Consider the following 13,996-nt stretch of genomic DNA (forward strand, 5'->3'; position numbering starts at 1 on the left):
TTACGTATTTTTTAAAGAATGGTTTAAATTTTTGAAACTAATAGGCGAGATAAATTTTTTATGACCTGGAAATCGTTTCAACCGAATCTGAACAACAGGTAATAATAAATTTCCAATATACAAATGAAACACACAGATACCTACACAACACATACCAAAACATTGAGACATTGTTCAATTGTTGGGCTGAAACAAGACCCTCCGCGACTGTGACCGATTTCATATTTTTCAAACGACTTTGTTACCTTTCTAACAGAGTATAAGAAAGGTAAAAGCTGTTCAACCTTGTGTCCTATTAATAAATAGCAGTAGTGTAGTTGTACTATTGAAAAAAAATCTTTGTTATTATTTTGTTCATTTGCATGGAAGAAACTATGACAATCCTAATTTAGGTCCATTCAAAAATCAGAAATAGGTCCATTCAAGATCATGTTGGGTCCATTCAAGATCAAAAAAAGGCTTTGGCAAAAAACAATATATTTAATAAAAGATTCATCAATTATACATTTTTAAAGTACTGATAATGTAGTAAAAAGGTGGTACTTTCCAACAAATAGTAACATCACCACATATTATTTATAAATGACGAGTAAATTAAGCAGGAGTGTGAGTGGTGGTGTTAAAAAGCGCTAAATAGGTCCATTCAAGATCAATTACCCTAATATAATATTCTGTTCAGAAATCAGATTACATACAACCATGATTCATTACTGTTAACATACCTTGAACATTTACGTACACGCTTTTCTCTAAAACGTTTTATGTGTTTGATACGGCACTCTTGCGGTTCTTCCGAAAGACGACCGACTGGTAGAACAGCTGCATCTATTATTTTTTCTATTACCGTGAATTAAAGACAATATCGACAAACGAAGATGTTTTCAGAAGATTGTTAATGACGTCGGATCCATTAATTTTAACTTCAAGAAGACCAACAGTAAAAAAATCAATGCGGTTGTTACCAGCAGCATACAAACTTTTACAAAAATCTTAGAACGAAAATAATTCTGCAACAGATAGCGAAACAGACGTGGACGCGGTCCTGTGAAATTATTATGAACATGTACGAATAATAAAACCCTGATAACTTACTAAAACCTGCATATCCCAAGTAACATTTCTGTTGTATAATAGATTATTAAGCTATTGTACAGCTAATTCCCGTGGAGCAAGTACTTGATAAGCTATTATACAACAAAAATGTTACTTGGGATATGTATGTGATTCATAATTGAAATAACCAAAATACCCGGCCAAACCCGGCCAAAATTTTTTGGCACGCTTATACTACATTCTATGGCCTTTCAAGCGATGCTAACTTTAGCTAATTTTACGGAAAAAATTACTTGTAAAAACGGTAAAATTTATGCTTCAAATCCATTTTTAAAACAAATATAGCAACATATGATATATACACCTTCTAGAAAGTTACGTATTTTGATAGTATCCAAAAGTTTGTAGAACATGTCGAACCTGTTAGATGAGGTTTTGTGTACAAGAAGTTTAAAAAACTGATTTTAAGGGGGTCACGACAGAAAGTCAATTATATCTCGCAGACCATATGATGCAGATACTTAGTATCTTCGGCAAAGTTTAATGAAATTCAAAGTTCTACAACTTTGCCGAACACATGACCATGCTATCTAGTTTCTATAAAAAATATTTTTTTCAAATTTGTTATCCCTTTAATATCCAATTATATGAAAATGTCATTAGATCCAGAATACTTTTTTATGAAACTTCTCCTAAGACACCTAAGCGCGAAAACGTCAGGAAAAGCGAGAAAAGGCTTTTGACTGCCTTTTTCCAGAATGGTCCCACTGTGGGCCGGCCCGACACACTCAAAACACACACAAAATTGTAAGTTAGGTTAAATAAATCTTGTTATGTAAAGTAAGAGTTTTTACGAATATTGATGGACAAGACACAAACACATATTGCTCTTACAATACGAAAAAAAGTTAGTAGCCGCCGTGTGTCCCTGATCGGTGTCATAAAGTCGACCTCGAGAAGGAGAATCTTTCCATCTAGATCGAGCTAGCTTAGAAAAGAGATCGTGAGCGTCCACCCGGAAGTCCCCAGTGGTTCGACCAGGGCTTGGGGTAGTAGTGGGAGACCCCTCCGGTCCTCCGATTAACAATTGTGACAAAGATCATCCGAGATTCACGATTTATGATGATATGTTTCATTGATATTTTTCGGTGAAATAAAACCCTTCTTTTCTCGATCTGCCTAACGTTTCTGGTTACTATGCTTTGCCTATCGTCAGACGCCTGGAAAATTTTATTTTTGGTCAACTAATTCATACAAATTTATGTACAACACAGTTTAATTTGCGGCAATATGAAGTTTGTCGGGTCAGCTAGTATAAAATATAAAAAACAAAAGTCGATTTAATAAGTGTGCCATACTGTTATAATCAAATATCGTTTCATAAAGCAATAACTAAACTATTGTCACCACGGCTGTAAACTCAAACATGTGATAGATTTCCTTAACAAGTTATAAATTAGATTTTTGCTTTTTTTGTAAATCTATTGTTTCTCGGACAAGCTTTTACGATAATGCTGGTGTACGTTTGGTCACGAAGAAATCCTTTCATTCGGATGAACTTCTTCGGAATATTAAATTTCCAGGTATGTATGTATGAAATGCACGCAATTGATAAGCACCGATATTGAATAAAGTGTGTAGGTGAAAGTAACCAATACACTATGGTCGAAAAAGCAAAAATTCCAGACAAAAATCAATATCTCGAAAACCATTGGCTCTACATATTTCATGTATTCAGAAAATTTTGTTTAGAAAAAAAGACCGATTTTTTGGTATATTTAGTCATTAGGGTGGTTCACTTTTACTCGGTATAAAATTTTTAACTTTTTAGTCTTGCGATATACAGCAATACCTTCTACTACAAAGTTGTAAATAATTTATTTTGCAGAAACTTTGCTGAAGAAACTAAAATTGTATCTCATCTCTGTATCGCTATACAACGAATTTTCTAGGTTAAGTTAGGGTGGATCATGAAAAAGCAGTTTTTTTGCTCTAACTTTTTTATTTGAAACCCAATTTGGAAACTGTGTTCGAATGACTTTTAGAGCGTAAAATGATGCATTTTTTAAAACTTTTAGATAGTTGCTATCTATTGTCTGAAGGAAGATATAGAGGTTTTCAATTCAAAATATTATAGTTTTCCACGGCATCTCACACTTCCGTTGGCACATATTTTTGAAAACGGAATGAATGGTCTAAAAGTACTTACCTGGATCTACAAAATTCATGCAATGACATTTTTCCACACTTCTCCTGTTCTGTAGAAATACGCATTTGAAAAGTGAGTATTTTTTCATATTCAGCCCGCTGTGGTCCAAAGGTTCACCAATATCTACGAACCGCAGGGCCTGGGGAAAAATTGGGTTCGAATTCCGTTATAATTGGCTCTCATTATAGCTTGTTTTGTTCCATGGACCCGTAAGCGTTGCTTCAAGGGTCATCCTTTATCTGTTTTTTTTCGCTCTGGAGACACTATAAACACGTTTGTTTCATTACTTTCTTCTACCGTCCCCTCTATCTATTATAAAAAAACTACCGTTACAAATATCACTTGTGAGTTAGAAAACGGTGCTCTAAAACCTTTTTATTCAAAAATAATATTAGGTGATACTTTTAAAGGAATGGACAACCGCGAATTATTTTCTTTGTGGAAAAATACGCAAGGAAACTCCGTCGAAAAAATCCGAAAAGTATGTGATGAAATTTTCAAAGCATTTGTTCAATTGTAAGGGATACATGCATTTTTTTCAAAAAGAATTATTTGAAGTATAAACGAAGCACAACACAAGTTTTTAAGTACAATGAGGAGTATTTCAACGCGCCATTACAAATTCCTGAAGAAAATTGTGAAAATATTGCAATAATATCCAATGATTGGGACATCACATGACTGCTTCATCGATTGATACCGCATCCTCATTAAACAAGTCTCATCGAGGTACAAAAATTAATTTAAAAAAACCCGAATTAATCCACCTAGCGGCGTGACCTAGCCTTTCTACTGCCACAATAATCACTATTTAATTTCTCAGGAACATTTATAATTAACTTGACTACATTTTTAAATATGCGTTCCGTATTCCTCAAAATCCTTATTTGCCAGTAAAATTCACAACGTATTGCATAGAATAATTATATTTTCCCCTCTCACGGGTCTACAGACGGCCTTAACTTTCGGGCTTCAGAGCCATATATGAAACTTGTTTTGAATTGACAATATGAATCATGTGTTCATAGCAGATTTTTTGATATTTTGATATTAATACCATGCGTTCAAAAGTTATTATTATACTTCGCTTTTGAAGAAAAAGGATATCGACAACAAAATGATTAATCTCAAAATTTTACTATTAGTTTGCTTGGCTTCAATTTTGCAATATATCTGAATTAGAAAAAATAACTAAATAGAGCATTAGATATGAAAAAGAGAAATTGAACTTTTTCTTAGCTGGCGCTCCTTCAGATAATTAAATCAAAACTTAAGCTTCTTTTGAATGTACCTTCATGAAAAGATAGTCATTAGCTTGATCGCATCGTTTTTACAATGTTAGAGGGTTAGGAAAACAAAATGAGGTCGAAAAATAGTGCAAAAGCTGCGCCATTAACATGCTTGAGAATGGGAAATATGACCGATATGATTCACAGTGCTTGTCTTTTTTGATTTATTTATTAAAACATGATACATGACATAAGACATCTGTCCTTTAAAATGTCACTAACGAAAACAAATCTTACAAAATTACTACCGTGCAACGTGTACTTCCAAATTTTTATATAACATTTCTAAGCTCTAGTATCTATTGATTGAAAAGAGCATCTATTGATCAAACAGAATTTGTTTGAAATTTGTTTAATTTTTTTTGGAAAAATTGACTCACTAGTATTTTTAATCCTATACACCACTATACCTACATGCTTAAAGTAACTGCTTTTCTTCGCTTTTTGCTTTTCTTGTACAATTGTGAGTAACAGCAAGTGAATAAAATGACAATTGAAATCTGAAATCAAAGAAAAGAAAAAGCTTTTCGATTGAATCCCACTGTTTAATATTTATTTGCAACAGATACGTAGTTCGCCTACGACGTGCAGGCTTCATCAGTGTCTTATTTCAAAGCGTATACGTATCTGTCGCGAATAAATAATAAATAGTGAAATTTAGTCGGTAAAAGTTTTTTCTTTTCTTTAATTTCAAATTTCGTATTCCACTAAGAGGCTTCAAAAACTTCAGACAATTGACATGTTTCTCACTTTTCTTGAATTTCAATGCAAATTAGAAAATTGTAAATTGTCATCACATACACACACATACATACATACATACATACATACATACATACATACATACATACATACATACATACATACATACATACATACATACATACATACATACATACATACATACATACATACATACATACATACATACATACATACATACATACATACATACATACATACAGTCGATATTTGTATAACGCGGGTAATTGGGACCGCGTTATAAGATGCGCGTTATACAAGTACACGTAGCATATGGAAATTGAGTTAATTGGGGCTATACCTGAATTTTACGAAATTTCGAATCAACACGACCATGGTTCTTTTGGGAAAGATGTCAAGTATATATTTTTCCATCTTACAGGTGCTTGGTGAGACAGAAAAAATCGCCTCTTGGTCTTCCAGAGCTTTCGGAACATCCGGTAAATTTTCATTTCTGTGAAGTTTTCTCATAGCTTCAAAATTCTTTTTAAAGTTCCTATGGCTTATTATTTGGCGTAATATAAGTAAAGTAAACAATACGTGCTATTGAAAAGCCAACATGCGATTCTCCGACAAATACGGAACATCCGTAAAAGTGGTCAACGAGCGAAAATTGTTCTTTGAGTTCGGAATTATGTTCATCCAACCTCGAATTGAACAATGTGAAATGGGAATATAAATTCAGCGGTTTATGACTAAACCTGGCCATTATGAAATGCATCAAAAGATCCGACTTTAAATGATTAAATTTGATGATCAAGAGCATCGAACTGCTTATCGCGTTGACGACAGCAACAAAGTTTTTGTAGCCTGTTCGCTCCTACAAGAAACCCCATTCTGTTACCGGAAGTTCAGTTTACTATACCACATCTATCAAATTACACTAGCAAAATTGATAATTTCAACAAACTTGTGAAATAACCTCGTTTATTTGTCAACGAACATTTTATATCAAACCTTTTTCAAATTGTAGCGCGGACTTCAACATGAATTTTCACTTATTGTTCACTTTGACGACAAATCCTAATTTTCCAGTGAACGTTTTGGCGGCTATGTCGAGTCGTGTCGTGAGCGGCCTATTTAGTTGAGGATTGCTGATATTCCATTTCATTTTGATCTGTTACAAATTAAAAAAAAATGCATTTCCAGTGACCAATTTCAGGTAAGCTTTGAATTTTCTCCCGGTAAACCATCCAATGGCCAAATTGAGTCACAAATAGTCGAAATATACTTCTAGTGTAGTCAAATTACATTCGAAATATTCACGATATGTTCTGAATTTTTCGGAGGACCACCTTATGGCTTTCTAAGGTCGCTTATTTATTACTTTTTTTTTAAATTCGTATCAATTACCCGACTTTAGTTACTTCAAAAATATTTTACCAATTTTAACCAACTTTACCAATACGATAATTTCAAGGGATATTCCGGAATCTCCAGCAGGCCAACCCGTTACTTTGTGGTTTCCGTATATCACTTAGAGAGTAAACTGTTATATGCCCTACAACTTCATAAAAAACACCATGGTCATATCTGTTCAAAAACGCTCAAAATTCGAGTTTAGCCCCAATTAACTCAATATCCATATGCTACGTGTATTTGTTATACGCGGAAAACCGCGTTATAGAAATATCATGGTACCCGCGCTATAGAAATCCGCGTTCTACAAATCCGCGTTATAGAAATCTCTACTGTACATACATACATACATACATACATACATACATACATACAAACATACATACATACATACATACATACATACACACATTGCATACAATCAACATTTGTTTTGATTTCACACGTTTTAACGGTTTAATATACGGTGCTTAAGTGTGCTTACGGTGCTTAAGTTTAAATAACTTTTGAATGAATCGTCCGATTTTAAAAAACTCGGTTTCGTTTGATAGATCTCAGCAGTAATTTTGAAATAATAATAAAATGTGTGATGCTTTTCATTGAATTAATGCTTATATGTTACAAAAATATGCTTTAAATACTATTTTTTCACATTTCTTTATGTAACTTTCAAACTACAAGTCCAATCGTCATGAAATTTGGAAGTTAAGGGTTTGCAAGGCTCCTCTTTCATATGCAATCAATTTTGTTCAAATCGGTTAAGGGTCCTATGAGAAAATGAAGTCCCATATTTTTCGTATTTTTATACATAAGTTTTGAACTAAAAGTCCGATCAGTATGAAATTCAATAGCGACCTATGGGACACCTAGACCTTTCATTTGACACTAAGAACATTAAAATCGGTCCAGCCATCTCCGAGAAAAGTGAGTGAGATTAAAAGCGTCACATACACACACACATACACACACACACACACACACATACATACACACACACACACAGAAAATGCTCAGTTTTCGGATCTGAGTCGAATGGTATATGACATTCGGCCCGCAGGACCTTCTTTCCATTTCCGGTTTTCCAAGTGATTTCTATACCTTTATACTATATATTTATATAGTAGAAAGGCAAAACGTTTGGCCGAGTTGAGTGCTGAGAGAATGCCTAAAATCTCTCGTGATCAAGCCGTAGAAGTAAGCCACTGTGAGCTTATTCTGCTAGAATCAGTATGCAAGGCAGCAAAGCAAAATGGAAATACTTGGCTATACAAAATAATCAAAAAATATAGCAAATTCCAAAAACCTTGAAAACATTTTAGAATGCCTCGAAGCGATGTTAATTTAAATGTAAAAAGATCAGAATGTTTTGCCTTTCTACTATATAAATATATAGTATAAAGGTATAGAAATCACTTGGAAAACCGGAAATGGAAAGAAGGTCCTGCGGGCTGAATGTCATATACCATTCGACTCAGTTTCGAAAACTTAGCATTTTCTCTGTGTGTGTGTGTGTGTGTGTGTGTGTGTGTGTGTGTGTGTGTGTGTGTATGTATGTGTGTGTGTGTGTGTGTGTATGTGTGTGTATGTGTGTGTGTGTGTGTGTATGTGTGTGTATGTGTGTGTGTGTGTGTATGTGTGTATGTGTGTGTGTGTGTGTGTGTGTATGTGCATGTGTGTGTGTGTGTGTGTGTGTGTGTGTGTGTGTGTGTGTGTGTGTGTGTGTGTGTGTGTGTGTGTATGTAACGCTTTCAATCTCACTCACTTTTCTCGGAGATGGCTGGACCGATTTTAATGTTCTTAGTGTCAAATAAAAGGTCTAGGTGTCCCATAGGTCGCTATTGAATTTCATACTGATCGGACTTTTAGTTCAAAAGTTATGTATAAAAATACGAAAAATATGGGGCTTCATTATCTCATAGGTCCCTTAACCGATTTGAACCAGATGGATTGCATATGAAAGAGTAGCCTTGCAAACCCTTAACTTCCAAATTTCATGACGATTGGACTTGTAGTTTGAAAGTTGCATAAAGAAATGTGAAAAAATAGTATTTAAAACATATTTATGTAACATATAAGCATTAATTCAATGAAAAACCCGAATTAATCCACCTAGCGGCGTGACCTAGCCTTTCTACTGCCATAATAATCATTATTTAATTTCTCAGGAACGTCTATGTATAATTAACTTGACTATATTTTTAAATATCCGTTCCGTATTCCTCAAAATCCTTATTTGCCAGTCAAATTACCAACGTATTGCGTAGAATAATTAAATTTTCTTTCCTTGGGTGCGTATACTACTTGTAATACTTGTAAAACCTTATTTAGTTTTATAATCGGTCGGCCTTAACTTTTGGGCTTCAGAGCCATATACGAAACTTGTTTTGAATTGACAATATGAAATATGTGTTCATAACAGATTTTTTGATAATTAATTAATACCATGCGTTCAAAAGTTAGCATCTTTGAAAAACAAGAGTTCAGAAAAATTATTATTATACTTCGCTTTTGAAGACAAAGGATATCGACAACAAAATGATTAATCTCAAAATTTTACTATTAGTTTGCTTGGCTTCAATTTTGCGATATATCTGAATTAGAAAAAATAACTGAATAGAGCATTAGATATGAAAAAGAGAAATTGAACTTTTTCTTAGCTGGCGCTCCTTCAGATAATTATTTTTGCATGAAAATCAAAACTTAAGCTTCTTTTGAATGTACTTTCATGAAAAGATAGTCATTAGCTTGATCGCATCGTTTTTACAATGTTAGAGGGTTAGGAAAACAAAATGAGGTCGAAAAATAGTGCCAAAGCTGCGCCATAAACATGCTTGAGAATGGGAAATATGATCGATATGATTCTTGTCTTTTTTGATTTATTTATTAGTTCTTGTCTTTTTTGATTTATTTATTAAAACATGATACATGGCATAAGACATCTGTCCTTTAAAATGTCATTAACGAAAACAAATCTTACAAAATTACTACCGTGCAACGTTTACTTCCTATTTTTCATATAACATTTCTAAGCTCTAGTATCTATTGATTAAAAAGACCTACATGCTTAAATTAACTGCTTTTCTTCGCTGTTTGCTTTTCTTGTACAATTGTGAGTAACAGCAAGTGAACAAAATGACAATTGAAATCTGAAATCAAAGAAAAGAAAAAGCTTTTCGATTGAATCCCACTATTTAATATTTATTTGCAACAGATACGTAGTTCGCCTACGACGTGCAGGCTTCATCAGTGTCTTATTTCAAAGCGTATACGTATCTGTCGCGAATAAATATTAAATAGTGGAATTTAGTCGGTAAAAGTTTTTTCTTTTCTTTCATTTCAAATTTCGTATTCCACTAAGAGGCTTCAAAAACTTTAGACAATTGATTCAGAAAAGTGAGAAACATCTTTTCTTGAATTTCAATGCAAATTTAAAAATTGCAAATTGTCATCCCAAATAACAATTTGATTTTTATTACACTCTTATGATAGCATTCAAGACCACAATTGGTCATGAAAACCACCATAAGAGTACAATCAAACTCACATTGTTGCTTGGGATCACATACACACATACATACATACATACATATATGCATACATACATACATACATACATACATACATATATGCATACATACATACATACATACATCCCAAGCAACACAGCTTGTTATAGAATTGTATAACATTACATACATCAGAACTTCTCTATTGCCAGAAAAGCGCAAAAAATTGAAGTCTAATGAAACAACAATTGAAAGAAGTATGTATCATTTTCATTTGGTTATTTGGTTATTTCATACCATTTTGAAACGTTATTATAGTATAATCTACAACTTGTTTTTCCAGTAGTTTAAAATCAGTTATGGAGACATAATAAAAACTTCGTGTTGACATGTAGACAAAAACAAACATTATTCATTTGATTTGAGCTGTCAAATAAATTCATGTTATCACAAAACATTTCAAAACCTTAATAATAACGACACATGTTTTCAAAGTACGTTTATAGTACTCTTAAATGACTACTTTCCATGAAGATTATTTTCTAACTTGTTTTGTGTGTTACTTGGGATACATACATACATACATACATACATACATACATACATACATACATACATACATACATACATACATACATACATACATACATACATACATACATACATACATACATACATACATACATACATACATACATACATACATACATACATACATACATACATACATACATACATACATACATACATACATACATACATACATACATACATACATACATACATACATACATACATACATACATACATACATACATACATACATACATACATACATACATACATACATACATACATACATACATACTTACTTACTTACTTGCATATATACATACATACATACATACATACATACATACATGTATACATACATACATACATGTATACATACATACATAATACATACATACATACATACATACATACATACATACATACATACATACATACATACATACATCACACACATTAAATACAATCAACATTTGTTTTGATTTCACACGTTTTAACCCTTTATAAGGCCGTGGCAATTATATTACCACCAACGAAAAATATTTGTTTTGCGTCTATAATGACATCAATATAATTATAGAAGCAAAATAAAAAAATTTTGTTGGTGGCAATATAGTTGCCACTGCCTTATAAAGGGTTAACGGTTTAATATACGGTGCTTAAGTGTTAAAGTTTAAATAACTTTTGAATGAACCGTCCGATTTTAAATAACTCGGTTTCGTTTGATAGATCTCAGCAGTTATTTTCAAATAATAATAAAATGTGTGATGTTTTTCATTGAATTAATGCTTATATGTTACAAAAATATGTTTTAAATACTATTTTTTCACATTTCTTTATGTAACTTTCAAACTACAAGTCCAATCGTCATGAAATTTGGAAGTTAAGGGTTTGCAAGGCTCCTCTTTCATATGCAATCAATTTTGTTCAAATCGGTTAAGGGACCTATGAGATAATGAAGTCCCATATTTTTCATATTTTTATACATAACTTTTGAACTAAAAGTCCGATCAGTATGAAATTCAATAGCGACCAATGGGACACCTAGACCTTTCATTTGACACTAAGAACATTAAAATCGGTCCAGCCATCTCCGAGAAAAGTGAGTGAGATTAAAAGCGTCACATACACACACACACACACACATACACACACACACATACATACACACACACACAGAAAATGCTCAGTTTTCGAAACTGAGTCGAATGGTATATGACATTCGGCCCGCAGGACCTTCTTTCCATTTTCGGTTTTCCAAGTGATTTCTATACCTTTATACTATATATTTATATAGTAGAAAGGCAAAACATCACATATTTTATTACTATTTGAAAATTACTGCTGAGATCTATCAAACGAAACCGAGTTATTTAAAATCGGATGGTTTATTCAAAAGTTATTCAAACTTTAACACTTGAGCACCGTATATTAAACCGTTAAAACGTGTGAAATCAAAACATATCAATCAGTCACAGTTGAACTCTCGTTCGATCAAGACGTTTTTTCTAGTGTTCTCATTGGAATAATCGATAGTTATTAAAGTCTTTATATCTTTCTCTCGATATCACTCAGAAGTGAGTTACTCTCTATTGTTTTTTCTTCTTTAAAACCTGATTTAATTCACCTATTGGTGAAAGGAACCTTTGTTATACGATCTTACTTGCTATTTGAGATAGAATAGCGTTGGTTTACATAAAAATTTTGGAAATTGAATAAGCTTACAAAATTTGAACAAAATAGTAGCACTTACAAATTTTGATAGTTCTTTTTCTCATGAAATTGCTGAGTAAGTTGTTACTAATGTGGGTAAGTGCAAGTAAAAGTAAGTTGTAAGAAGAAATATTATTCTTTAACATATACATTGCGTAGTAAAGGTCTAGTTTATAGGTTTTTGAACTATGCATAACTATGCATCAATAAGGTTTTCTTGAAAAAATTTCATCAATTTTTATTAACCTTCGGTTACTCACGCTGTTGTATTCTGAATAACATGTGTAGGTTTTTGAATGCCATATTTACCAATCGGTGTTTAACTAACGTATATTCTTCAAAAAAATGTTCAGCAAAATGTCTGAATTATTCAATGCAATAATACTTTAAATTGTTAGGAAAATAGGTCAGCATAAACAGAGAGCACAGAAACGAAGCAAGCAGCATGTTAGGTGTACCCAAGGTTGCCACCAGGTTTTCCCGAAAATCTGGCGAACACGAATAAAAGTGTCTGGCAAAAATCTGGTGGTAAATTAGTCCGATGGGGAGGCGTTTTCCTGAAAAAATCTTGCTCGTTTTGCTCACCGTAGATGCAAAATTTTGTCCAAAATTAGAAGTGATGACCTTTTTGCAAGACGGAGGATCGAAAATCTGGCACATTGCCAAATATCTGGAAGGTTTTAAGCTTTGTCTGTTGGTCTGGCGCGCAAGCAAAAATCTGGCATACTGGCAACCGTGGGTGTACCGCTATTGGCCCCAAACTGGAATTTTTTCACGTTACTTCATATGGAAAAATGATGTCTGTATGTAGCAAAACTATCAGCAAATGTAAAATGTTTAAAATGTATCCGTCAGTTGGTAGTCGAGTAATTCGGGGTTAAAATCAGGGTATTTTTATAATCAAAGTTCTACAGTTTCTAAACAAGCAAACATAGAGGTATACTATTTTCAGCAAAGTTGTGTATTTTTACTATTTGTATAACTTTGTAACACATGAAAAAGTCATACAACAATTACAAAAAGAGCTAAAATAGAAAAACTGATTTTACAAATACAGAAACAATAAATAAGATTTCTCTGTCTTCGCTTCTATCTCAGGTAACAGTCTTCAGCAAAATTTCTTGTAATAATAGGCTCTAAAACTTTGCAGAACATATCAATGTGTTATATTGAAACTGAAAAAAAAAAATTTTTCACTTTTAGGGGGATTACTCCAAATTTAAATTGCACCAGATGATAGAACATTCAATTTCAAGAAACTCTTCCGAAGGTTCGATAAACTTAAAAACAAGTTTTCCTAGTCAAAACTCTAGTGCGTACGTTTTCTTTGGTTTTGGGCTATTGTGCGCGCGAGTAACTGTGTTGCAAAAGTTGGCGCGAGCGTTCGAGGATTGATATCTTTTGACCGGTAAAACCAATTCTTATGAAATTTTGCATATATATTCGTAGTGTCAAAACCTCTCGTTTGATATTAAAATAATTGAAATTATGTAAATTATCTTGGTTAAAATCATTATAAATTATTGTTAATT

At 32.8% G+C, this 13,996-nt stretch overlaps 1 protein-coding gene across 1 annotated transcript in view; it reads left to right on the forward strand.

Moving 5' to 3' along the window:
* Positions 1-13,996, forward strand: part of LOC128735409 (derlin-2) — a 154,686-nt gene that overhangs the window by 115,452 nt on the left and 25,238 nt on the right. Inside the window, exon 4 of the mRNA XM_053829899.1 lies at positions 2,514-2,636. Coding sequence (XP_053685874.1) covers positions 2,514-2,636 — 123 coding nt within the window. The remainder of the gene's footprint in view (positions 1-2,513; positions 2,637-13,996) is intronic.

This window comes from Sabethes cyaneus, chromosome 1 (genome assembly GCF_943734655.1).
Source record: "Sabethes cyaneus chromosome 1, idSabCyanKW18_F2, whole genome shotgun sequence".
Classification (NCBI taxonomy): domain Eukaryota; kingdom Metazoa; phylum Arthropoda; class Insecta; order Diptera; family Culicidae; genus Sabethes; species Sabethes cyaneus.